The sequence below is a fragment of the Parasteatoda tepidariorum genome, chromosome X2, assembly GCF_043381705.1.
Source record: "Parasteatoda tepidariorum isolate YZ-2023 chromosome X2, CAS_Ptep_4.0, whole genome shotgun sequence".
Taxonomy (NCBI): Eukaryota; Metazoa; Arthropoda; class Arachnida; order Araneae; family Theridiidae; genus Parasteatoda; species Parasteatoda tepidariorum.
In genome coordinates, this window is record NC_092215.1 from 15,587,599 (window position 1) to 15,613,547 (window position 25,949).

At 29.3% G+C, this 25,949-nt stretch overlaps 1 protein-coding gene across 1 annotated transcript in view; it reads left to right on the plus strand.

Annotated features, from left to right (window-relative positions):
• Positions 1 to 1,790: 1,790 nt before the first annotated feature.
• Positions 1,791 to 25,949, plus strand: part of LOC107442102 (WW and C2 domain containing protein kibra) — a 50,989-nt gene continuing 26,830 nt past the window's right edge. The window contains exons 1-11 of the mRNA XM_016055572.4: positions 1,791 to 2,517; positions 7,543 to 7,652; positions 8,444 to 8,538; positions 10,595 to 10,887; positions 11,137 to 11,266; positions 11,363 to 11,479; positions 11,697 to 11,845; positions 13,740 to 13,904; positions 17,776 to 17,865; positions 21,787 to 22,482; positions 24,006 to 24,074. Coding sequence (XP_015911058.1) covers positions 2,390 to 2,517; positions 7,543 to 7,652; positions 8,444 to 8,538; positions 10,595 to 10,887; positions 11,137 to 11,266; positions 11,363 to 11,479; positions 11,697 to 11,845; positions 13,740 to 13,904; positions 17,776 to 17,865; positions 21,787 to 22,482; positions 24,006 to 24,074 — 2,042 coding nt within the window. The 5' untranslated portion in view covers positions 1,791 to 2,389. The remainder of the gene's footprint in view (positions 2,518 to 7,542; positions 7,653 to 8,443; positions 8,539 to 10,594; positions 10,888 to 11,136; positions 11,267 to 11,362; positions 11,480 to 11,696; positions 11,846 to 13,739; positions 13,905 to 17,775; positions 17,866 to 21,786; positions 22,483 to 24,005; positions 24,075 to 25,949) is intronic.

Sequence of the window (25,949 nt, forward strand, 5' to 3'; positions counted from 1 at the left end):
TCAGTAAGGTGCGCAAATATGCATTTATTAGGAATAATATATTTACCGATTATTAAATGTATATTTTAATAACTAAACAATAAAAATATAAATGAAGATACTAGTTATGTAAAAACTATCTTTATATCGTCTTGAAGCAAACTCTTGTGACTTCAAAAACGATTATCTAAAATTTTTTTGATGCTTTAAAAGTCACTACAAAGAATATAAATATACCGAACATAAAGAACTGTCGAATATATAGCTAAAATTTTGAAGCGTCTTAAAATATCTCAGTATCTTATATTTCGCCCTAACTTCTTAATTTTGAAATTAAATTCTTAATTATCTGACCCCATGTGAATCTCAGAGCTATTCAACCAATTATTTCGTTATATTTTCTACCCTTTCTTTATGTTACCACGTAGATTTTTTTCTCGATAATGTACTAAACTATTTTGTATAATTTTTATTATAACTTGAAGTTTTTCTTTAAATTAACACTCTCTTTAAATAATTGTGAAGTTTTTTTCCGAGTCTCAGTCGAGTTAGTTAGCCAGTTAGCTGATAAAGAACATTTTCTATCTTGAAATTACTCGATGCAAAAAGTTTGACTGATCGTATTAAATAAATGCATCCTTTTCTCTAAGATTGAACAAATAAATTATCTATTTATTTACTTTATTTCACATAATGTTACACCATTTAAATTTAAAGTTACATCATAATGTTACATCATCAAACACACATAATGTTACATCATTTAATTTTGCAAAAAAAATTTTGAGAATTTTTATCAAGAAATTTCAATAAAAAATCAATATTTATAAACGCAGAAAGAATGCTTACGTTAAAGAAAAAAAAAGCAATTTTAAAAATTGCCTACATCGAAATAAAAAAATTTCATAATTTTTTTTCTTTCTAGCCTTACTCAGACGCAGAAAATCATTCCGTTGAGAACATCAAATTAGAACAAAAATAATTTATAAGTAAATTTTTTATTATAAAATTCGTAACACTCACCTACTTTATATGTCCGGAGAATTTCAAATTGAAATGTTCTTCGTTTGAAAATTTTATTCTCCAATAATATATAGATAGATTATCCCTTTATTAATTTAAGATGATAATCCACGCAATAAAATTTTATAATTGTAAGATCTCAATCTAAGTTTCAATAACTTAAACGCAAACTTAAAAACAAATAGTGGAATTCTAGTTGAAATTAAACATTTAAAATTAAACAATACTTGCCAAGAAAACGATAAAAATTTATTAATAATCAATACAAATGATACAATTTCAAGTAATTCGGATGATTCTTTATTGTTGTTCTCCGTACTATATAGATACAGAAATATATACTATTCTATAAGGAAGAAGAATATTCTATAACTATTACAGTTCTGCCCGTTCTGAAATCACATTTATTCATTAGTATGAAGTAAGCAATGTGGAATTAAATAACTTCCCCTTAATTTATAATGAATTGAAGGCAAAACAAATGTATTTTACCTTAATACACCCATCTTTAACAGTATGCAATCACGAAATCGGAAATTATCGGTTTCAAGTTTGTTGATAATGGAAAGGAAAAAATTATTGAGAAATTGTTCTTCAAGTTTTGGGCGCCTTCTGTTTCCGAATAATTTACCAATGTTTTGGGTCATCTTTTCAAGTTCTGCGTTTTTCTTTGGGAATTTTTGCTTCTTATTTGCTGCTAAAAAAAAGCGTTCTTCTCTACCCATGATTATGATAGAACTAAATGAAAACTTAATAAATAAAAGCCTGAAAATATCGCCTCCACTAGAGGGCGTATTAAGGCTTTGCTGTCTTGAACAGCCCGACGCTGTTCGAGTTAGTGATGATTTTTAACTATTTCTTAGCGCAGTATATTTTGTTTGTCAAAAATTAAAACCAAAACATCTATCACTGTTTCTAAGGAAATTAATTTTAAGTTTAGCATCATATTTTGGCAACACTATATACATAACCAGAAAGGATGTTGTTGTGTTCTTGAAACTGGTGTAAAATTTCATTGTTTTTTTACTTAATTCCTTTATCTGAATTTGATTTCAATTTTATGTTTCGTTACTTCCATATTAAGTGTATTACTTCAGATTTATTTATAATGGCCTGAAGTTTTGGTTTTCCTCTGCGTGTAGAAAATGAGCAAAGATACATTCCTTTTCCGTATTTCCTAACAGTTACTGGATCACGCTTAGCCACCGGCATTAGAAGTTGATTGGCTGAGTGAAGCTGAGAGCCAGAAGTCAGATGGTTGTGTTGTGACGTCACTTGTCGTGTAATTCTTATGTTAATGAGATATTCAAGATGGAGTACTCTAAAGTAGTCTAGCTAATGTCGAGGAGAGTGAAGAGTTGTAAATATTTGAATTTATATTCAAAATATGCCGAAAAGACTTAATGGAGAAATTCCTCTACCGGATGGGTGGGATGTGGGTCGGGATTTTGACGGAAAAATTTATTTTATCGACCATATCAATAAGAAAACTACATGGATTGATCCTCGCGACAGGTAAGTCAATGATAAGCCTATGATTGGAATGTGAGACTCTATGTCTTATTATTTTTATTAATTAATTAATGAATTGTTAATTATTGAATTATATGTACCAATAATTAAGTGCTTTATTAAAAAAAGGTTGTATTATGGCTGGTAAGTGTTTGAGATCGCTTTAAATTACTGCCGAATACCTGATGGTTATCCCGCCATGGGGTAGGGAGAAAGAGGTACTTGCTTAATTAGGCTGTTAGGATTCGCATTCCGATCAGAATTTCTTCAATCGCTGTTTAATCATATCTTTTCTCTATTACCTCCCGCAAAATATGTACTCGTTGATATTTTATATGGTATCAATTAGATTATCTTGATTATTAAATTAGAAAGCAGGTTCCCGTCTAATTGTACTTGTTAGTATTAATTGCACCAATGTTAAAACAAAAAAACTTATGAAAATGTTTCGTAGGATTAGTCAAGTTTCATGGTGTACTACAGTAAATAAAACTATTAATTTCTTAAATTTATAGAACAATATCTTGAATTTTATTTATTCTGATCATTTGCAGTAGCTGATACATTTCAGTCACATTGTATTTTTATGACAATATCCTTATTACTTTAAACAAAATATGTACTCTTAGTTTGATATGATATCAATTTATCTTGGTTACTAAATTAGGAAGGGGTCAAATCCTGTGTTTGTATTAATTGCACTGCTTAAAAAAACAATGAGAGCTCTTTATCAAAATGGTTTACTGGATTGTTTTAGCTTCATGATATAATAAATATAGCTAATAGTGCATAAGTTTATAGAACTATATCACCTTAAATTATATTGATTAGGATCAGTTGCATCTGTTAATATATTTCATACATATTTGTTATTTCTTTTTTTATGACAATATTTTCATAAGGTGTAAAGCTAGTTTATTTGAAATGCATAGAAATCTCCACAAATTCTTGATAAACATCCTTAGCTAAAAATGGAATGATATTTTATTTTTGTAATACTTGACTTGTTGACAACTTTAATATCTTAGCTAGTGTTTTCTATTCAAAACCTTTGTTCTTGGTTGGTGATATTTCTAAATGTAAGCTTATATATTGTTAATGTAGTGAAACTTCAAAGGTAAGCTTCCATTGCCTAATTTTTTGTATATGAGGATCACTTTCGTAGTTTTGAAAATGGGTCGAGTAATCGTAGTTTTGAAAATGGGTCGAGTAATCTTAGTCTTTCATGTTAATTAATAAGTTTGAAAGTTATCTTGTCATATGTGTTGGAAACATTTCCCTGACAGTATCTGTTTATGCCCAATAACTTTGCCAGGGCCCCAAAGGTTTTTTTTTCTTTCGAAAATGAATAAAATGTGTCATGGTTTAACTAGAATAGCTTCATTACTCTTTTTAAATTAAACCCTTTCTGTGAAGTTTTATTAGTTTTAAACTAATACTTCAGTTATTTAACTGCCAATTAGTTGTTTTGAAAAAAGAAGTAAGTATTAAATGGCATGCCCATGCTAATGATATATCTCTTTGTTATATAATGTTCTGCATTTACTCCATCAATGTTTATTCATGGTCAACTTTTGAACAATGCGAAACTTTTTTAATACTTATTTATACTTAAAACTACTATGTTAATAATACTTTTGAGTTATTCTTAAACTAAAAGAATGGGGAAGATTTCACATTATGATCTGTGGTAGAATCTTGGCAACTTCTGGACAGTGGCTTGCGAGAAATGAAAAGAAAAAAAAATCACTGAAAGTTAACAGTTCAAGGAGTATAACTAATAGCCACCCTTAAACAAAACTCTACATATTGTTTTTTTTAAAAAAAAAAACTGAAGTTTGAAATCCTTTTAGTGATTGTAGTTGGTGCAAAAGATCACCGCACAGAACCTAAAGTCTTCATGTAGATGTAGCGTTGCTGTTATTATTTTTTTAAACAGATTAATGATAGGTACATATGCATGTTTCCATTAATATGAGTAAAGTTTAAAATGATTTATTCTGGCATATATTTAATTAAGTATCTTGCATAGTAGGCATACACATAGCTGCTAACCCTTGTGTTTTGTATAAGTTTTTTGCATTTATGCTTTATTTTCCTAATTGCAATGAGACTCAAATCTTCCTTGATTTTTTTTTTTATTAAATTGTACATAAAATTTTTAACTTTTTAGAGCCATTCGTGTGCTAGGATTGTCTCTTGTAGGGTTCGCAAAAACCCCTAATTTTTACTTAGAAAAGAAAAATTATTCATCTTACATACGTATATATACTAAATGTAAAAGTATGATACAGTATAAAATAAAAAAATATTACTTGACTATTTCCAAAGAGCATACAATATTTACTAAATATAAATGTACAATAAATTGTAAAAGTATGTTGAGAATTTTCAAAGAAATTAATAAAAGTAATGGTAAAGCGATAACTATTTCAGTCATATTTCTGTCTTCTAAATATTTAATAAATTGCAGAATGATGAAGTTACAGAAATGATTTTTTGTAAAATTTCACATGTGTGTGTAATGTGATTAGTTTTAATTTATAAACAAAACCCATAATTAGCTTTAAAGTTTATAAATACAATTTCTAGAAGCATTCTTATACATTCATGAAAAAGAAAAAGGATTGTGTTATGCATTTTTTTTTAGATATTAAGCCCTAAGAATTTTCTGTACCATTAGTAAACCTGTCTGGGTTTGTTAAAATTCATGAAAGTCTGAGTTCTTAATATGCCTTAGAATGTACACAAAACTTTATTATACTTTTTGTTGTTGAAATGAAGGGAAATTTTTTTTTAAATAATTTATCTTTGTTTTAGGCATTTGTTCATTTCAAGAATATAATTTAAAACTTTTCATGAATATGTTGAAATGCTCATTAAATTTAACTAATAATTATATTTATATTCTTCAGTCATTAAGTTCAGTTAACAGTTTGAATTGAACTTCACTAAAATCAGAAAATATTCCTTCTAGTTCTCTTGTCATAAGAGAAGCTGTGAATAACCGAGTAATGAGATGGTTTCCAACTGGTATTCTTAATTGTAGTTTTCTGTCAAAATATGTGTTTAATATTCTAAACTTAATTTTTAAACTGATTTTTTGCATAAGGGGCAGAAGATGGAAACCAAATAAATAATAATTAGAAATCTTTAAATAAAACTGGATATTTTGAGTCTGTTTTTTTCAGACAATTTTTTTAAGTGCAAAATTTATTTCTGCATTCTTTGCCTAAAAGTATCATTTCCATTTTGAAATATTGGATTTATACATTCCTTTGATGAATTTTAACAAACCCCGACAAGTTTACCAAGGGTGCAGAAAATTCTTACGTCTTAATATCTAAAAAAATACATAACACAATCTTTTTTCTTTTTTTTAGTTACAATATCCTTTTCAAAATATTTTTAGAATGAAAAGCCTGTAATTTTTTAAAATTTCTCTTAAAGAAAAAATTTATTTGGTTTTGAAAATTTTTTGATTCAAGCCTATGTGTTAAAATAATTGCAAACTAAGAATGTTGAAATAGGAAATAGTAAAATTTTATGATTAATTTAAAATCAGGTGCATGAATTTTGTTTTATTTCACATAATTTTTATTAAAAAGTTAAATTTATAAAACATAATATAAAACTACAAATTTATAAAGTTGATAATTTCAAAGAACAATTAATTTTGATAACTGCATAAAAGTAATTTTCTTTTTTTAAATTCATTCATTATATATAAATGTGAAAGAAACCTTGTTGGGTATTAAGATGGGTTTTTTTCTAGTGGGAGCAAACTGAAAAACACTGTTTTTCTGGGCTGAGCCCATCTTTGTGAACCCTGATCTCTAGTGTATTTATATAGACAATGACATCTTCAATTTTCGTTGCACATCAGCTTGATAGACATTGTACGTCTTTAATTAATGCTAAATAAAAGTTGTGAAGTATCTGATTATACAAATAACATATTGTTACATTATATAAATAACTGATTGTGTTAAAACACAATATTCCAGTTATGGAACAATATAAATATAATCTTATATGGAAACATAGTTATAAATAAACAGAGTTCTTTGTAAAAAGCTTGGCATCCTTGCTAATAAATGCCAGACTAAATGTGTTAAATCCATGCTAGACTTTAAAAAAAAATTTAACGACCCAAAAAAATAACCCAATGTTTCACCAAGCGTATTACCAGCAACCATTTTGGTTAAATAACATGTTCAAAAAAACTTCATAGAAGGAATTTCTGGGTGCACAGTCTTTTTTGTTGAAGGGCCACTTGTACTGCAGGTTGACTAACGAAGGGCCGTATGCATATTTAGCCACCGTTGAAAAGATCAATCAAGAAACTGCGCAGATTTGCACTAAAATCCATGCAAACTGAGTGCCTCAGAAAGTGATGGCGATACAAAACTTTCAAATTTTAAAAATGTTATATTATATTTAATTATATTTTTTTCTTTCGTGGTTAACCAGACAGCAAAAAATTCTAACTCAAGATTTGTTTACCACTGAGGATATTTTACTTCAGGTGTTTGTTCGATACAAAATAGGAGTAGTATTCATATCAATCAGACACAGCTGGGTTTTGAACCTTCATCACCTCATAGAGGGGTAATCGCTCTAGCCTCTGCTGCTCACAAATGTTCTAATGAGTGTTAAAATTACTTCTTGTTCATGTTACAACAAAAGTCACTTTATGTAATTGTTTTTATAATGGTCGAGACACAGTAATAAGGGGGTTATATTAAAGGCTGTAAATTATGTTTGTTATGTTGCTAAATATATGCAGTTGCTAATAAATAACTGGTTTGCTTAACTCTTAATTGCTAATTACCTACTCAGATGGATATATTGTTATTTATTTGAAGATTTTGTTAGTTCAATCAGTAGTTTGAGTTATGGCATTTCCAAATTCGTTTGTAAATTTCTTAAAAGTTGAATTGGATTTACAATTTTACATTTTCTAAAGAAAGCTTAAATGTAGTTTTACAATATTTCTAAAGTACTTAGCTTTAAATTTTATTTTAGATATACAAAACCTCAGACATTTGCTGACTGCGTTGGAGATGAACTTCCATTTGGATGGGAAGAATGTTTTGACAACCAAATTGGCGTGTATTACATCGATCATATTAATCGTAAGTGATTATGTGTCGAATCTTAAATTTTTTATAATATAAAAAACAGAGTACCTTAATATTTCCAAAGCTCTCATTATACTTTGCAGGGTCCTTATGAATATTATCTCTTTGTGAAGGATTAGGACAATTAATAACTTAAGAAGAAAATAGTTTTTTTAGCCAAAAAAATATGCAAATTTTTTAAAAATTTCATTCCATGTAATGGAACTTGGATTTTTTTTTTTCAAATGCTGAATTTGAATTGTTAATTAGAAAAGTAATTGCAGGAGGGAAAAATACCGAGCTCTTTATGCTATAGTTATTTGTTTTAATCGCACATTCTTTTTATGATTGCTTTCTGTTTCCAAAATCAAAATTTACGTACTTTTTATTTTAAAAATTTATCTTTATTGGTGTTATTTTAAAAGCATTTTGTCAATAAAAATGAAGTTACAGATTAAGGGGCATACTCTCGATGCAAATGTATAATTTGAAATTGTTTTACGTAACATCTTGTTATAAAGAACTATCTGTGCTTTAAAATGGCACATTTTAAAATGTATTAAACTTAAGATTTGCCAATTTGGTGAGATTTTTATTCCTAGGTTAAAATTTATGAATAATGTTCAGTTATCTATGTTGTGCAAGCTATGCAAACACTGCTAGCCAAAATTAGGTTGACTTAGGTTACAAATAGCTGCACTTGAAATATTAACCTTTTAATAATTGAATGAAAATATTAGTGCTATAAATTGCTGCTTGTATTTCTTTGTATTTTATTAAATGACTTTTTAACATTGCTTTTTAAGAGTCAAATCAAATAGAAGACCCTCGCCAACAATGGAGACAACTCCAAGAAGCTATGTTGAAAGATTATTTACTAACAGCACAAGAAGATTTGCAGGTAAGCATATTATGTTTATGTCTCATTAGGATAAATATTACCAATATCAGTATTTGTTTCTTTTTCTCTTTTTGTATCAGTTGAAAACAGAGATTTGCCCCATCTTAAGGGAATGATGTCGCAAGTATAGAATATTTTGAATATTGTCTGCTTACGACCAGCTCAAATGTATGCTGACTGGAAAAGAGACGTGACATAAAAATAGAGATAAAAAAGAATAGAAGTTCAAAAATTTTGTGTTGAGTGAAAAAGATTTATTAAAGCTAGAGAAAATCTTGCAAAATAAATCCGTATAATGTTTTGTTTTAGGGAATAAGGGAAAACTTAGTAATTGTTATTGGTATGTTAAATGGGTCCAGGGAAAAAGTCTTTCCCACGAATTAGTTACAGGGATTTTTGCCAAAGTGGTAATTAATGCATACTTGAACTAAAAATAGATTAAAAGACGGGATGTGAATTTTAAAGTGTGAGTAAGAGCATTTCTTTTTGAATAATACATTAAGAAGGGAAAAGAAAAAAGAATAGCATAAAAAGATTAATTAAAGCTTTTTATGTTTCATATATATTTATATATACTTATATTTTTATTTATTTAGATCAGTTGTGTGTTAACAAACTGAAATTTAAACTGGAATTCTTTCTTTGTGCGTATATTGGCTTAAAAAATTGAGTTGGTTGTTAAATTCCAGAAAAAAGTTATTTTGAAGAGCCGAATATTGGTTTGGAGCCAGATTGTGATAACATTGTGTAGTGAGTGACTATGTTGTTTTATTTATATCAGTGCTAAATATTTCCAAAAATTTGGAGCACAAGTTTTCAGAATTCTAGCATCTGAAAACAAGTGATTATGTAAAATATATTGTTAAAGTGATGCAAAGTAAAGCCTAAATTTAAAAGGATAGGAAGGAAAATGAAACACGGTGCATTAATTATGAGACATTAGTGACCTCGTCAATAAGAACAAAATTCTTTTTTCTCCTTTTCTCAACCTATCTGCTTTGAGCTTTGTCCACCCACATATCCACTTCTAAGAACAAATTCCTCTAGAGGGCAGAATCAAAACTCAATGCGTCAATCATTTGGCTCTGTAAACCTTATCAATAAGAATGGGTAGAATTTTTCTCTCTCCTCTCAACGGATATGTTTCACTCACTTAAATATTCCAGATAACTATCTCTTTAAGATAATTGTTTGAATTTCCTTTCAGACTTCTTGCCTTTTTCCTTGTCCCATGATTTTTTCCTTTTCTGCTTTGCGCGATTATATTAACCATCATCAATCATAATCATCCGTCATCAAGCATAAACCAATCCTACCCCATCATATTTTAAGTTAAAAATGCAGAACCATTTTCCAAGCAAATTGATATTAGTTAGCTATTTTAGAGAATTTTTTGTAAACATTTATTTTTTGTTAAATCCACAGTTTAATTCTCACATGATTTGGTTAATTCTCATGTGTAGGTCGGTGTTAAACCAACGTAAATGCTGCACCGCCACATACACCACACATCACAATAAATCCGCTTTTTAATACAGATAGGTCGCAACGTATATACTGGAATTTACTATTGGTAGATAGTATTTCCATATGTGCATAAACTTAAAATTTCGGAGTAACATGCATTTTTTTTGTGCAATTATACCCTACATTATTTTCAATTCTAAATAAGTAAAGCTTTTCATTTTTAGTATTTTTTATTTATTTTCTCTGTTAAATTTTAGTTATATGTTTGAATTTCACACGTCTGAATTTATGAAGTAAATGCATAGTAAATTAATTAGATCAATCATAAATAATTAGATGTATCTATCAGAAGAAAATTACAGAAATTCTAAGAGCTATAACCAATTTTTCTTTTAATTTTTTTATAAATTCCTGTTGATTGTTATGTGAATTAAGACTATCTGTATCAATACATTTTTCCTATTTGATGTTTTTAAATTGGATGATTTGCTTTTAATAAATATTAGTTATTACATTGATGATAAAAGTTTTTCCAATTAAAGTGTTCTTTAAATGTTAGAATTGTTTCTAAAGCATTCATTCCTTGTAGGCGAAGAAAGAAATACTTGATATAAAGCAACAAAGGTTGTCTCTAGCACAAGATGAATATCATCATCTTACTGCAGCTCTACAAGGATTAAATTCTTGCCCATCAAATATCAGTTTATGTTCTTCGGGATCTGCAGCTTCCTCAACTAGTAGTTGTGCTACAAAATTTGATCCCGATCTTTTAAAAGCAGACGTTGCTTTGGCTAAAGACAGAGTTGCAAGATTAAAGCGAGAACTGGAACAAATAAAAACTGAAATGTATTATAAAGAACAAGGACTTGAAGCATTATCTCAGTAAGTAGCTTTTCATGTTATATCAATATTTAATATTCACTTTTCAATTTTCACTTATGCTCTAGACTAATACTTAAATCTCTCAAAAATATGCAACCTTTTAAATTTTGGAAATCAAAACTGAATTTGTTCAGTATTCTGAATGACTTTTTATTTGATTTTTCTGAACCACAAATGTTTCATGTGCCATATTTTAAAAATATGTGTTGTGCATTACTGTAAAACAAGCTTTTATTCTTACTTTTTTAGAGTGGATCAACAGTTTTCTGGCCAATCAACAAGTTATACTTTAGCTGAAGCACAAGCAATCATGGAGGAATTACGTAATATTCAAAAGTCTCTTAATTCAGGAGAAAAAGAAAAAGCAGAACTAATGCAGGTTAATAAAGTTTCTAAATTATGAAATTTTTAATTTTCTAGAATTTTTATTTTTTACTTTCTGATAAATTGGTAAATATTGACATTTCTTTTGCAGAGTTTATCAAGGTTGAAAGATGATCTATCTCGTTTGCAACCTTCTCCAGATGTATCTACATTTAATATTCCTTTAGAGAAGCTGAGTACGGCATCTCAAACTGATTTGTCTGGAGAGGTAAGTTTTCTGGAATTAAAATTTTCTTTTAACTGATTTAGCATTGCACCTTCTTAGAATTAAAGGGTTCCCTTTTTCCAAGAAGTGTCTGCAGTGCAGTTATTGAATGAAAATATGGTCATTTACATTAGATATGACCAGCATGTTCTATTTGTAGCTCTGTATCAGTTAAGGTTTGAGTTAAAACTTTTCTCTAAACACATTTTATTATATTTAGTTTGCCCCAATCGGTGCAAGATTAGCTGAAATGGCTCGAATGCGTTTACAGTACGATGAAGCCCGTAAAGAAGTCCACAGAATTCAACAAGACTTGGCTGATCTAGAAGAAAAGATGTCACCTGGCCAAACTGAATCTGATAAAGATAGGTAATATTTACAATCGTACTATACTATAACTAGATAATTGTACTTCTTTTGGAGAAGTACTATTAATTTGTATAAGCAATGATTAATTTTTTATTTTAGCTAAAATAGTTCTAGCTATTGAACCAATTTTGTATAATTTTTATATTTCATTTGCCATTACACTTTTAAGTTTTAAATAATTGACCTCCAATGACAAAATTTCTATTTAATTGCTATTTAAATTATTCCTTTTTTTCTTCCTCAATTGCAATTGTCTCTAAACTTGATTGCAACTTGAAGCCATATTGCAAACTTGAAGCCATATTGTAAAAATTGAGATATTGCAAAATGAGGTGTTTTACTAACATTAATTAGAATTTAGATTAAACTTTTAACTTGAATTTTTAACTTTAATAATATTGTTATAATGGATATATTTCATTAGATTTTTTTGCATACTGAAATTAATTAGCATTAAAATTAAATTAATTAGTAAACAATGTCAGATAACGTAGCTTAGTAAAAACCTTTTTGGAGCTTTATATTTAATCTCTTTTTACTAAAATTTACTTTTGATAGTCAGTTTAAAATACTGTACACAAAAGCTTATTATAAAAGTAATTACCTATTATATGAAATTAGCTTTCATAGTGTTCATTGGTAATATTAAGCAAATTGTTTCTTAGGTATCTATAGCAAAAATAGATTTTTGATAATGCCAACTTCACTGAGAATAGCTTGAGGGGTTTATTATTATTTTAAGACACAGATAATTTTGTTAATGAGTGTGCTCACACTAAAAAATAATTTTGTTTTTTGACCTGAATAAAAAATGAAATATGTTCATGTATTTCATTTTTTTCTTCAGAATTTATTGCCTGATACAAATCACTTAACAAATTATATTCCATACATTTAAATTTTTGTGAGAATAACAGAAAGGAAAAAATATCGGATTTGGTTTAATAGAAAAAAGTATTGAATGGTTAGTTTCAGTTCCTGAATCGGTATTGCAACTGTTGATTTTAAATTAGGAATTGTAACAACTTGGTTTTAAATAAAGTTGTTCCGTTGTTGTATACAATATTTAAAATGAAAACAAGTAATATGTCTGTCTTTTTTAAATGCTAGTAAAATTTGAAAATAGATTACATTAAGCAGTGCTTACATTTTAAAAATAATTTTAATTCATCAAGCATGATCAAATTTTTTCTTGATATATTTTTCAGTTAACTCCAATGTAAAAGTTTTGACATTAAGTTCTGTAACTGTTTAATCATTTGTTTTTCTCTTTTAATTAACTATACTTGTCAATTTTTTTTATAATTGGCAAGATGCAAAATTCTGTAAGTAGTCAAACAAAAAGTTTCTTATAAATTTATGAGTTATATTTGTTTAAAAATGTAGCCACAAACAGTGTAAAAAATTCTGATATATCAAAAAGATGATTAATTTAAATTGCAAAATAATCAGCAGTTCTTATTAAAAAATAGTTTAGCTTGAGAAGTCTGTCAAATTTTCTTTATTTTAATAATTGGGTTTTTTTTTTCTGACGCATTTTATGTTATGAGCCAGTATGTAATAACTATTTTTAATAAATAGATGTTAAAAAAGCATGAACATTTCTTTATAAATAAGTTTAAGTGTTTTAAACTATGCACATTTTATGTTTTTTCATAATCATAAAAATTGATTTCTTTGTGCTATATCAATTGTATAGAAGTATTTAACTTTCTTAAACATTAGAAATACTATTTTCTTGTACTCTGCATGTACATAGATTTGCTTTCATTCTCCTGTAATTTACTTAGTGAATATTATTTCTCTTTTGCATGTAATTTTGAATTTCATGTTGTATAAATCAGTCTATTCTGCAAATTTTGCATGTTTTCTTTTTTGTTGCTTGCATGGCTAGGCTGCTACTTATTCAAGAAAAGGAGCAGCTTCTTCGAGAATTGCGTAGTATCAATATTAAAGGCCGAAGTGAAGGAGAGAAAATGTCAATCCAAGCTGAAATATGCAAATTAGAGCAAGAACTAGATAATGCTATGGAGATGTCTAATCGAGCAATAGCAGATAGGTAAGCTTATTATGTTACTTAAGCTTTTCCTTGCAAGCCCTTTTCTTATTTCATGTGATTTGGCATGTTAATTCTAGCATGAAGTGTATAATTGTTCTTTTTTTATTGAAAAGTTATATTAAGGTTGTAGAAAGTAATATTTATGCATTAGTTTACCCGCAACATGATAAAAGATGGGAAATTAGGATAGACAGGTAGCTAAGATGTTTTACCATAATAGTTGTTATATTTAATCAAAATATTCATTGTTTAGTTGTGTACAATCTATGGTTCCTGAAAAGTCAGTACTACTATTTTTGTATCAATTTTTAGATTTTCCAGAAAAAATCAAATCACCCGGTCTACCATACTAGTGGGATTAGACCTGGTACAAAATTCTCAACAGAAATGTTAGTATTTAAGGAAAATGTAGCAGACGTCTCTGTTTTATACAACCGTTTATGAAAATTATGCATGCAGTTTACATGCGATTTAGTGAAGGCCCCCGTGGCAGAATCGTGACGACATTGCAACATTGTCGCAGAACGTTCCGAGTTCTTGCGGAAAGATTCCGAGTTCTTGCTAAAGTAGAATTTTTTTTCTGCAGATATTTTCGAAAGATTTTATCTTTTCTTCAAAATTATATTCAAAAGATGACTTTCTCGCTCATTGGAGTGGGGAAAAAAATACTGTTCTATTCTTATTTGAGAACATTGAAAAATAAAGATTAATAAAGTAAAAAATTTTCTTTTCTGCAGAAAATTTCGTTCTAATTTTTTTAATACAGTTATTACTATTGATTTCTCCATAGTTTTAAAATCCGATATATATAATATATTATTTATTACAACAACTGAAATCTCTAAATGAAAACATGCATTTAGTAACTTTTTTTGAAGTGTCCAATTTACTGCTATGGATTTCTTGATTTTTAAATTTTTTTTTTAATGAGATGATGATTTACAAAATGCAAAAAAGGTAATTAGTCTGTTTTCCCCGTACAAAAGCGAGAATATAGCCTATAATATTAGAATAAAAAATATTACATATTTAATTAAAAAATTATTTTATTTGATCCGAAAAGTTTGTCATTTTTAAAAGTATCTTGCAGAAAGATATTAGTATTAGAGAGGTATGTTGCAGAAAGCCTAACAAATTTTTTCCACAGTGGTGAAGGCTATTTTGAAAAGCAGGAGAGAAGGGCACTTTTCCCAAGAATCAAAACCATTGAGGGGTTGACTAAAATTTATTTAAAAAATTTTGTTTTTTAATTAGATTAGTTTTATTATACAAGAAATTTGAAGAGAATATCGATCAAAAACAATTTTGTTTTGAGGGTAGGGTCTTCAAAAATGTGCTTTGAGGAAGGGACCCTGTAAAGCCTTTGATATAGTTAACTTCTGCTGCTCTCGAGCTTTCGTGGGATCAGTTCGGCACAAATCAAAGGGAATTAGGTATTATGATAGTATAGAATTATCATAGTAGAGTTAAATTATTGTAGTATTTTCCTAGTTATTAATAAATCATTAAACATGTCATAACTAAAACAACAATTGGGAAGAATTAATGAATTAAAGAAAATAAATGAACTGTTGTCCTTCAACATTTTAAGTAGATGAGTGTGATGAAACCTTATTTTTTATAATTATGCAGCAAACTGTTAAAATATCATAATACAATTTTATTAATACTTCTAAATTAACAAATCACCTACTAAAGAAATTCACTACTACAGATCACATTGAATTTACAATTGCAAATAGTTTATCAATTTTTGTAATCAAATACTGTGTAGTATAAATACCTATGTATAATTTTATATCTAGATTTCAAAATTATGTATGAAACTAAAATAAATAATGTAAAATTGTATATATATATAAATATTTTTTTTGAGAAATAGATGTGATAAACTTTTTACTTTCTGGTCATGCTAAATTTCTTTTAATTATTCTTATGCTCATTCCTGAACGACTAAGCTGGGTATTTTTAGTTTCTTCTTTTTTCCTCCAGTTTCCTCCATTTTGTCTGGTTTCTTTCATACAAAATACGTACCTTGCATGTAGCTGAACTGTTAATTAGTTTTTTTCTTTAAATTTTTTTCTTATTTTCTAGCACCTTTAATCACATTTTTGCTAGCACTAATATTTGATGTCAAATTGTTAACATGTATCTGTCCCATCTGCAGGGCAAAAAACTTCTTATTTTATAGTCAGGGATGGAAATGATGGAAGTTCATTATTTTTTGCATTAAATAATTAATTCTCAAAACCTTTGACATTTCGTCAATGACTTAGCAACTAATTCCAGACTGATATCTGTTTAGGTACTGATCATAAACCTCTCATTTCAATAAGTTAACTTCCTAATTACAGCTTGATAGCCTTTTGACTATTTTATTTATTAGTCTTTTATTTAATTTAAAACAAACATCAATGTTTACTCTTTCAAGGTATTATTTTTGTTACTTTGAAATATGTTTTTTAACTTAAATTTATAAGATAGACTTTTGTGATTGTAAATGTATGCTCTGCTTACATAATTGTAAATAATATTGAAAATTGGACATAGAAGTTACTTTTTCAGAATTATGTAAATATGGAATATAATTATAAATATTTAAAGTAGACTTGCTTTAGTACCCCCATTTCTGTTTTCAATCCTGTTTCAAGTGATACTATTCAAAGGTCCCGCAGTGGACTGATCGTTAAGACACGGTTCCCAGCAGATCACCGAAGTCAAGCATCACTGGCTACGGTCAGCGTGCGGGTGGGTGACCACTTGGATCAGTCTGCGTAGGGACCGAGGATGTGAGGTATTGGTTCTCGTTAAACTGAGCTACCGTAAAGTGCTCGACTTCGCGCGCAGGTCGTCGGGCTACCGAAGCGGGGGTGCCATCCCCTCCGCAGAGGATCAAAATTGTGATGGCATGTCTTCGGATCATCCTCCGGGATGTTTCCCAGACCGTCGCCAATAGCCCATTGTGCAGCTCTAGTGCGACGTAAATTAACAACAACAACAACTATTCAAAGCAGTGCTATGAATGTGAAATGCTACCTAAGTACCAAAAATCCTTATTTATATCTGTCTGCTTCCTTTGAATGTATAAAAATTGCAACTTAATCTTCCATGATCAATTTGTTTGACTTTTTTGAGCATGTACTACTAGAATTTCCATAGTTTTGTTTCATTTTGCCAATATTTTAAAAGGCTGGCCATGAAAAAATTAGAAAAGTGGAATGCTATATGAATACTTGAATAAATATTTAAATCTAGTGGTGGGCAACATTAATTTTAAAATCAAATTTACTAGCTCAAGAATCACTATGTATTTTTCTACCTCTGGAAAATCTGTTTACAGAAAGTGGAGCAACTTGGCATCAGTGCCTTCCAATTCACTAATTCTCATTATTTATGTATTCATTAGTTAGTGTGTTCAGACACAATTAAGAAAAATGATTTTTACCTTCTGAACATTTGTTCTAAATTTTTACTAAACCTTCAGCTAGAAACTTTCCTGCAGCTTAAGTATTCTCATATGAGAAAGTTATGCAAATTTTTTTAAACTTAAATTTACCCTGAGTTGGTAGGCTTAAAAACAGTGCAACAGACTTTTCTAGACAAAAAAGGTAAATTGCAACTTATCTGTATGCATAAGTGACAGCCAGCTTGCAAATAATTCTTTTCCAGAAAGCAGCCAACCCTTTGTTTAAGTAAAGATTGACTGTTATTGTTAAGTACAAAAATTTGTCCCTAATTGTAAACAAAGAGGCTTATAAGCATTCTGTTTTATGTACTTTATTCATGCTTTGCTAACTGCAGTTTTCTTGCCACGTCCATAGCAATCATATACTTACTAGAATTTTGTTAATGTATATTATCTTTCTTACAGGTTAAAACTGCATGAACAAAAGAATCTATTGTTAATACAGCTTAGGGACTCAATGAGAGTCACAATGTCTTTAGAATCTCAATTGAAAAGGTATGTTATAATTAACAATTCAAAATTTCACTATAGAGTAGTCTCCACTTAATGTGATCTTGGTTAATGTTGTCAATCCTTTGAGGGCCAGGTTCGACAAGTACACTACAGTCTCTATCTTCTAAGGGAAAATCTCTTAAGATTATTCAATGTAATATTAATGGCCTAACTACTGTTGCCATGAGAGTGAAATCTTCAATCCAACACCTTAGCAACTGGAGGAATGTTGGAGACAGGGCTCCGGCTTCAATTTTGGGAATGCTCTTCAGGCTCTCTACGGACTTTGGAGTACACTTCCAATGGATTCCATCACACGTTGGAATCAAAGGTAACGAGATGGCGGACTCACTGGCTAAAGATGCTTCTTTGGAACCTCTACAGCCAGATCTACCTTCCACTTTCAACGAGGTCTTTTCAGAGTGCAAAAAAATGTTTATGGACCTCTGGAGGGTTCCTCCTCCGCATAGTTGGTATTTCAGAAAACGACCTGGAAGTGCCTTGCTTTTTGAGGGACCTAGAAGCCAGCAGACTTGTTTGTTTCGCTTTGCAAGTGGTCACTTGAGGTGTCTCTTGTATGTTCAGGGGCAAAAGACTTTTGGACTTTGCACTAAATGTAGGACTGCTCAGGCTTCGCCCGAGCATATTCTAAACTGTATCGATTTTAAGATCGACGAGGTTTTTTCAAAACCTCATCTGTTTTTAGACTTCCTGGACATTTTTGGACTTATGGAATTGGTCTAATTGGGATGGACCTCTTGGGGATTAGAAACAACGAAACAATCCTTTATTGTTATCAAGAAAATTAGGTCCCAATTTTTTCTGTTCATTTGTATGTTAAAATTATCTCTTTCTGTGGACATAACTGTTATTACATTACTTTAATGTTATCAGTATTTTTATACATCTTTTGAATTTTTTATTTATTATGTGCATATAGAAGGACCCTTTTTTCCTCTACGATAATATTTGAATTTCTGAGAATTCTTTCTCAAAAATTAATTTCTTTCACTCCTTTAGCTGCAGGTGGTCAGAAGTGTGCTGATTAGCTGATAACGAATGTAATTATCTTTGCCACATGGAAAGGAGAGGTTTTATCTAAACCAAGTACAAGCACGTTGTCATTTTATGCTCACTTGCTTATGTAGAGTTTGGCAACATGGAGAGCATGAACTGATTTAACATTAATACGAAAGAGTAACGCTTTAAATAATTATAACAGATTATGGCAATGCTGCAGCATGGTTAAACATCTGTTAGCCACTGCTTCGCAAAATTTTTAAAAATCGTTTGTTTTCTATTAGATAAAATGGAAACTAAACTCAGTGGCGTGATAGCCCTTAGAGGGCCAAGGCCTACTGTGCCCATCTCAGTTTTTTGGGGCTCTGGGTTGCAAGAGCAGATGCTCTGATTGGGTGGTCAACTCCCAGTGTTTTGCTCCCAAGCATGCTGGGTACTCATTTTATTGACCTACTGAAGAGATGAGAGGCTGAATCAACTACGCCCACCTCCAGGATCGAATGTGATACGAGATTGCGAAGTGCTACTTCTCAGCCACCAGGCATCAAAAAGAAAAACTCTGAGTGCAAAAAAAAAGAAAAAAAAGAGCTAATAACAAATAAGTTGGAGAAGCTTTAAGACTTGTTAAAAAATGTTCAAGAACGTAATACTCCAACTGAAAGACCTTTCATCCAACAAAAAGCAGAAAATTAAGCTTTTCGAATGAATAAATGGAAAATTGTGCAGCAAATGTTGGTTTTAGTTTTGGAGAAAACAAGATATCTTATATTTTTGATAATTATTAGCTTTGGCAAACAGAAAGATGCTGACCAGACAGTAGCACAAAATTGATTACAAGAACAGTAGCAAATACAGCTTCATATTCAACAAAAAAAAAAAAACATTTTATCTTCGTTTTTTAGTTCATTACCAGAACATTTATACTTAATAAAGAATGAAAACACAGAGGGATATTACACAAGATGATTTTTCATAAATAATTAAAACTACCGGAAAACTGCGGAAATATGGTATGTGTTGAGAATTGGCAAGAACTAACTTCTTTCTCCCAATAAATGAAACAATTTCACGTCTCATTGACATTATTACACAAGTCTATTTAATTACAAAAAATATCGTTAGCAACCTTCTAATTCATAAAGCAAATTTTAAATATAAGTGACATTTAAGGCTAGCTTCTAACAGTGTGGAAATTCTCATCCGGCATTCAAGAGACCAGTATTCCAGAAATCAGTAATTTTTAAAATATGAGCTTTGAAAAAAAAAACATATATTTTTTTTTATTGAATGGAAAATCATGCTATAAAACTATTTTCAACTCAAGCTTTTATAATCTTTTTTTTTTATTTAGCAATGCCTATAAAATTTTTCCAAGCTTATGTTGAAAAGTGGGTTAACAGAAAAAAGTATTCATATGCAAATACCCTAAATGTCTCATCACTCTTTCCCTCCAGCAAGTGTGTTATGAAATGACCTTATTTCGTGACGTCACTTATGTGAATGGATGCCGTAAAGCCCAATTTCCTGCTCTTATGGCATGAAAGTTTGTTGCTGTTAAGCAAACAAATAAATTCCACTGGACCAGTTTCTGTCAGAATGATTGCTAGAAAACTGTTTCTTTAAATAGACAAACTGCGAGGAGGATGAAAAGATATGCACTCTTGTCCAAGGACGAGAGATACTGCCTTGATAGTTGTGCATTCAAATGAGTTTTCTAAATTTTCATGTCTCAATGAGTAGAAATTGTTTTAAATGTTTACCCCTCGCCCCACATTTTCTCGTTAAGTGGTGACTACTGCATATGTTTTGTATTATTTGTTAATTTAAAATTTCTATTTAAATTATAAACTTTTTTATAGTTTATACTTTAATCAAACTGTAAATATATTGTAATTGAAAATAATTAAATTGAATAGAAAATGCAATAAAACAACCATGCAAAGTTCACTTTTCAACCTTGCAATTCAATTATCTAAACATTAGAGCCCAAATTAAATGTGATTCTGGATTTTAAAACAAAATTGAAGATTTTGTTTGATTTGGTGTTACAAATGTGTTTGAATTATGAAGTGAGCAATTTTTTCAACTTTTCTCTGATTCAACAAGGGAAATAATTTCAGAAATATGAAATAGTATCAGAACTAAAGAAAAATTCTAAAAAATACACAGTACTCTTTTAATTATTTTTAAAATTTTTCTGGTACGTAATTAGGTGTGAAATATAGTTTGTTGTTGTTTAGAAATTGTTAAACCATTTTTCAAAGTTTTAGACAATTAGTGCTACTTCAGAGAAAGCAGGAATTTCACTCAGACAACACCAGGTCAATCCATTGTTTTGTAGCCAGAAGATAGGGATTTTGTGGGGGTTTTATGTACGCAGTGTTTATCCACTGGGTGTTGTTCAAAGTGTTGAGTACTTGAGTGTTGTAGGAATTTTTCTAGTTTCAGAATCACATGTAAGAAACGCTTATCCTCCGGTCTTCTTTTTCTTCTTTTTTTTTGTTAAATTGTTTAAAATATATAAAAAAAAGTTTTATCCGTAAAGGAAAATGCCATAAAGTAGTAATAAATTCTGCTATTAAGTAGAAAAAAGTGTTGCAATATATAATTAAAGTTAACTAATTTATTAAGTTAAACAATTCTATATTTAATGTGATTCATTTTCTACATTTGAATATTTTTTATATATTTTGATTTATTTATTTGAATATTTTGGTACTCCCTTTGAATTAGGAATAGAGAAAGATCAGATTTATCTAGCAATTTTCTTAGCTCTTTATTAGAAAGTGGCCCTACTCTAATGAATTATATCAAAGTTAAAACTTCATTTACAAAAATATAAAATCTTTCATTGTATAGTTATATTATTTTGGTGATTTACTAACAATTTTTATTCTTTTACAGTCTATCTGCTAGTACATTGTCTGTGTCATCCAGCAGCTCACTTGGGTCTCTAAGCACAGGATCATTGTCAGCTAGCAGTAAAGGCTCTCTGAGCAGCCTTAGCTTTACTGATATATATGGGCTTCCACAATGTGCAGCTGACCCATCTTTACAGGATTTACATAAACGTATTGGGCATTTAATTCATGGTGGTTCTCAAGTAAGTGGACCAGCAAACTTTGATGAAACCGCCATATCACTTTCAATTGGTCACAGTGTACCATCTCTCTCACCTCGATCATCTTTATCTTCAATATCACCTCCTGTTTCTCCGTATGAATATGGCCCACCACCTAGCTATGAACAGACTCATCTTGAGAGATTACAAAGACAGTTACCTATGGGCATTGAAGATCAGCTGGCTGATTTGAAACTGTCACCGTGTGCAGCTGAAAACTTGAGAACTGAACAAAATTTATTAAATGAACAAAAATTTCTTACAAGTAGCTTTTTATGTAGTGAACAGAATTTAAGGAATGTGGGAGAATCCTATAATGATTCTCATAGCAATCCACCTTTAAGTCCAATCTGTGAACTTGGAAGCGATGATCTTCAAACTTGTACATATTCAAGCTCAAACAATCGTAGTGTCTCTGCTGCTGTTAGTGATGAATCTGTTGCGGGTGATAGTGGAGTATTTGAAGCTTCAAATAAAAGGTGAGTTTTTCAAACATTTTTGTATTAACACTGTTAAACTATGTTATCCAAAGAAAAGTTTTTATAGAGATTTATTTCACTCCCCTATTTTTGAGGAGTGAATTTTAAAATAGATAGTTGAATTACAAAGCCGAGTTTGTGTTTTTATTACTCCTATTTTATAACTGAAGTTTAATTATAAGTGATAGATACATTATATAAATTAAACACACTAGAATTATTGCTTGAATATTTAATCAAAAAATATAATTCCATAATGTTTCCACTTTTTAAGGATCAATTGGACTAAGATTTTTTAAGAACATAATTAAAAAATATATGGAATTTAAAATTTTTAGGTACTTATTTTGTTTATACCATTTCACAGCATGTTTGTCATTCACAGGGTTAAAAAAAAATACTGCACAAATTGCTCCAAAAGTCTAATATTTATTGAGCGTTATGTGCAGTTATCACTTTGTATTAAAATGTTGAAACTGGGAAAATTGCAAGGAGAGGGTCGAAAAATGATCAATAATTGACTGGGATTTACGATAGAATTCTCGCATATAGAGTTTGTAGCTAAGTAATTCTAAAATTCAAAATACGCCTGCCAAAAGTATTATCTTTAAAATATTGTAATTAGAGAAAACAAGTTGAAGTGGCCAAAAAACAGTTCCAAAACTACATGTAGGCAAGCACATCAGAGGCAATTTTTATATAGATTTTTAACAAATGCCTGTTATTCAAAACCATAGTTCTCCTCAAAATAACATCAGATTAATTAAAAATATGGGAATTTGATTTTGTGGGAATTTTCATTTAATAATACAATATGAAAATGAAGTGTATTTTCGAAGGAATCTGTTGTGTCAAAATACAAATATCTTAAATATTTTTGCTAAGCAATCTAGAAAGGTTATACGATTGCTCTATGCCTAGCTTTTTATTTTTAGCTGAAAATTTTCTTTCAAAAGTAGCTGCAATTATCGGCAGGGCTAGAACGATAGAAAAATTTTTTACATTCAGATTACATGAAAAAGACCATTGTCACTCTACACCCATGTAATTTTCTAAAAGGTTATCTTTATTTGAAAGCAGGAAAGTAATTAAATCTGATGCTAAAAATAAGGATCTAAATGTGTATTTAGGAAATCTGATGATGAATTTATCTTAATGGAAATTACTTCAATGATTAGACTTATCAAGCCTGAAAGAATGATGGTTTCTTGGTACATCTGTGTGAATGTGTCCAATGTATTAGTTGTCCTATTTTAAGATGAGATAATTTTTTTTCCATTTATTTCCTTAAATGCATAAAATAGATATTATTTAATGATAGTGAAAATAAAAAAAAGGAAAGTATGAAATCTAGTGTGCCTATACTTTACTCCAGCAGATAAATTGTAACATATATAGATCAAATTAATTTTCATGTCCTAAGAATAAGTTTGGATTTACTTTTTCCATGCAAACTAGATGTATATTTAAGTTTCCAGTTGCTGTTTGAAAGTTCCAAAAATGAAATGAAAACTTTTTTATAGGCTTATTGAAGATAGACTTGATTTAAGTGAAATGAATCTAGAAACTGCACAAGTACAAGTTAAATTAAGGTAACTTTTTCTTTCACTTATTTCTTAGAACTTTTTAATGTACCTATTATTTTTTTTAGTTTCTTATATTAAAGTCTACTTGATAATATTTAGCAAACCTTGTACTGTAATTTGAGATAGATTAGGGGTGCACAACCTGCGGCCCTTCGACTACTGAAGTGCGGCCCGCGAGAGCTTCTAAACACGATAAAATTTTTTTAAAAAATGGCAATTTTTAATCGCAATTTTAAGTCATCACGTTTTGACACTATCAATTTTAACAGATTCTTTAGTAAATGTACGTTTAACGCGCTTTCTTTAAGCCGATTTTATCGTAAATATATATGACTTTTTTATATACAGTTATTTCCGCTTTTCTATGTGATTTCAAAAATCCCGAATTTTTATTACGACGCGAGTTTCAGATCACGTATTTAAATAATCACTTTTTGTGCACTTTATTTCTGCCGATTTCATCTTAAATCTAAGTGATTTTTTATCTTTTTTTTGCAATTATTATTTTTTTTTTTTCAAAAATTTTTTTCGGCAGTTATTGTTATGCGTTCCCACGTATTATAAAGATTTCCAATTATTCTATTATGACATGCAAATTTTAGATCATGTATTTGACACGCTTTATTCGTGCTGAGTTCAGCATAAATATATTTTTTCCCAATTATTTCTATACTTTTCCACATGATTTTGACGATCCCGTTATTTAACTATGATGTTATTACGACACTTGATTGCTAATCGTGCTTTTAAATAATCACTTTTTGATACGGTATTTCGGTACAGTTTTATCGTAATTCCTAGTTATTTTTCCTTTGTTTTTATTTCCGCAATGAATATGATTTGCTCGAATGTGGTAATGAATTGTGATTTGATCAAAAACCAAATATTCGTAAAAAAAAAGAAGAAAAAATCGACTGAACGCCGTACACTTGGGGCCAAATAGCAAAATCTTTTAGCAGCATAGCAATACTGAAACTAAAATTTCAATGCTCAGAATAATACTTCCTGGAAAAATGTATTCAGAAATTAACTCTCAAAAATAAGGCCAATCAAGAACATTTTTGAAAATGTCGAAAAGCGAAACAGAGGACATAAAAATCAATCTTAATTTTTGAAAATTTTTTTTAAAGCTGAACATCTTGATTTTTCAATTACCAGAAAAAGCCAAGAAAAAGGAATTAAGTCAACAGAAATGCTATTAAATATTACTGCGTTATAATGAAAACGTCTAAAAGAAGTTTTTTTTTTTTATTTAAAGAAAATAGAAAGATAGAAAAAAACGTTCTTAATCTTTTAAATGAAAATCTTATGCCGAAAATCTGAATTTAAATTTTTCTCATTGCCATAATTTTAGAAGAAAAAAAATTACTATAAAATAAATTTTATTTGCAACTTTATTTTTAAAAAATAGGCTGAGTCATAATAAAAATGCCTAAGAAAAGAAAAACAGAAAAAACAAATTTTTCTTAGTTCCTAAACCAAAACTTTAATACTGAAAATCACACTTTTCTATGTTACTGGTTATTTATATTACAGTACATGAAAAGAGTGATAATAAATTAATAGTATGAGACGTTCTGTTAAAATGCTGGGTTATAATAAAAGCAGCAAAAAATGGAAAAAAATCCTTCTCAATTCTCAAAGTATCGAAAAAATGACAAAATTGACTTGTCTGATTATAATTTTTTTTTAAAAAAGTAATATCTATAAAAATTCAACAATAAAAAAAACTTAGAAAAATACATTTCTAAAAAATTTTCTGCCGAATATTTGACTGATCATTCAACCAACTGTATTTTTAACAGAAGGGCCAAATACTCGTTACATCCCTCCCTAATTTAAATGCATTGTTATTGCAACTTGAGAAATTCATAAAATGGC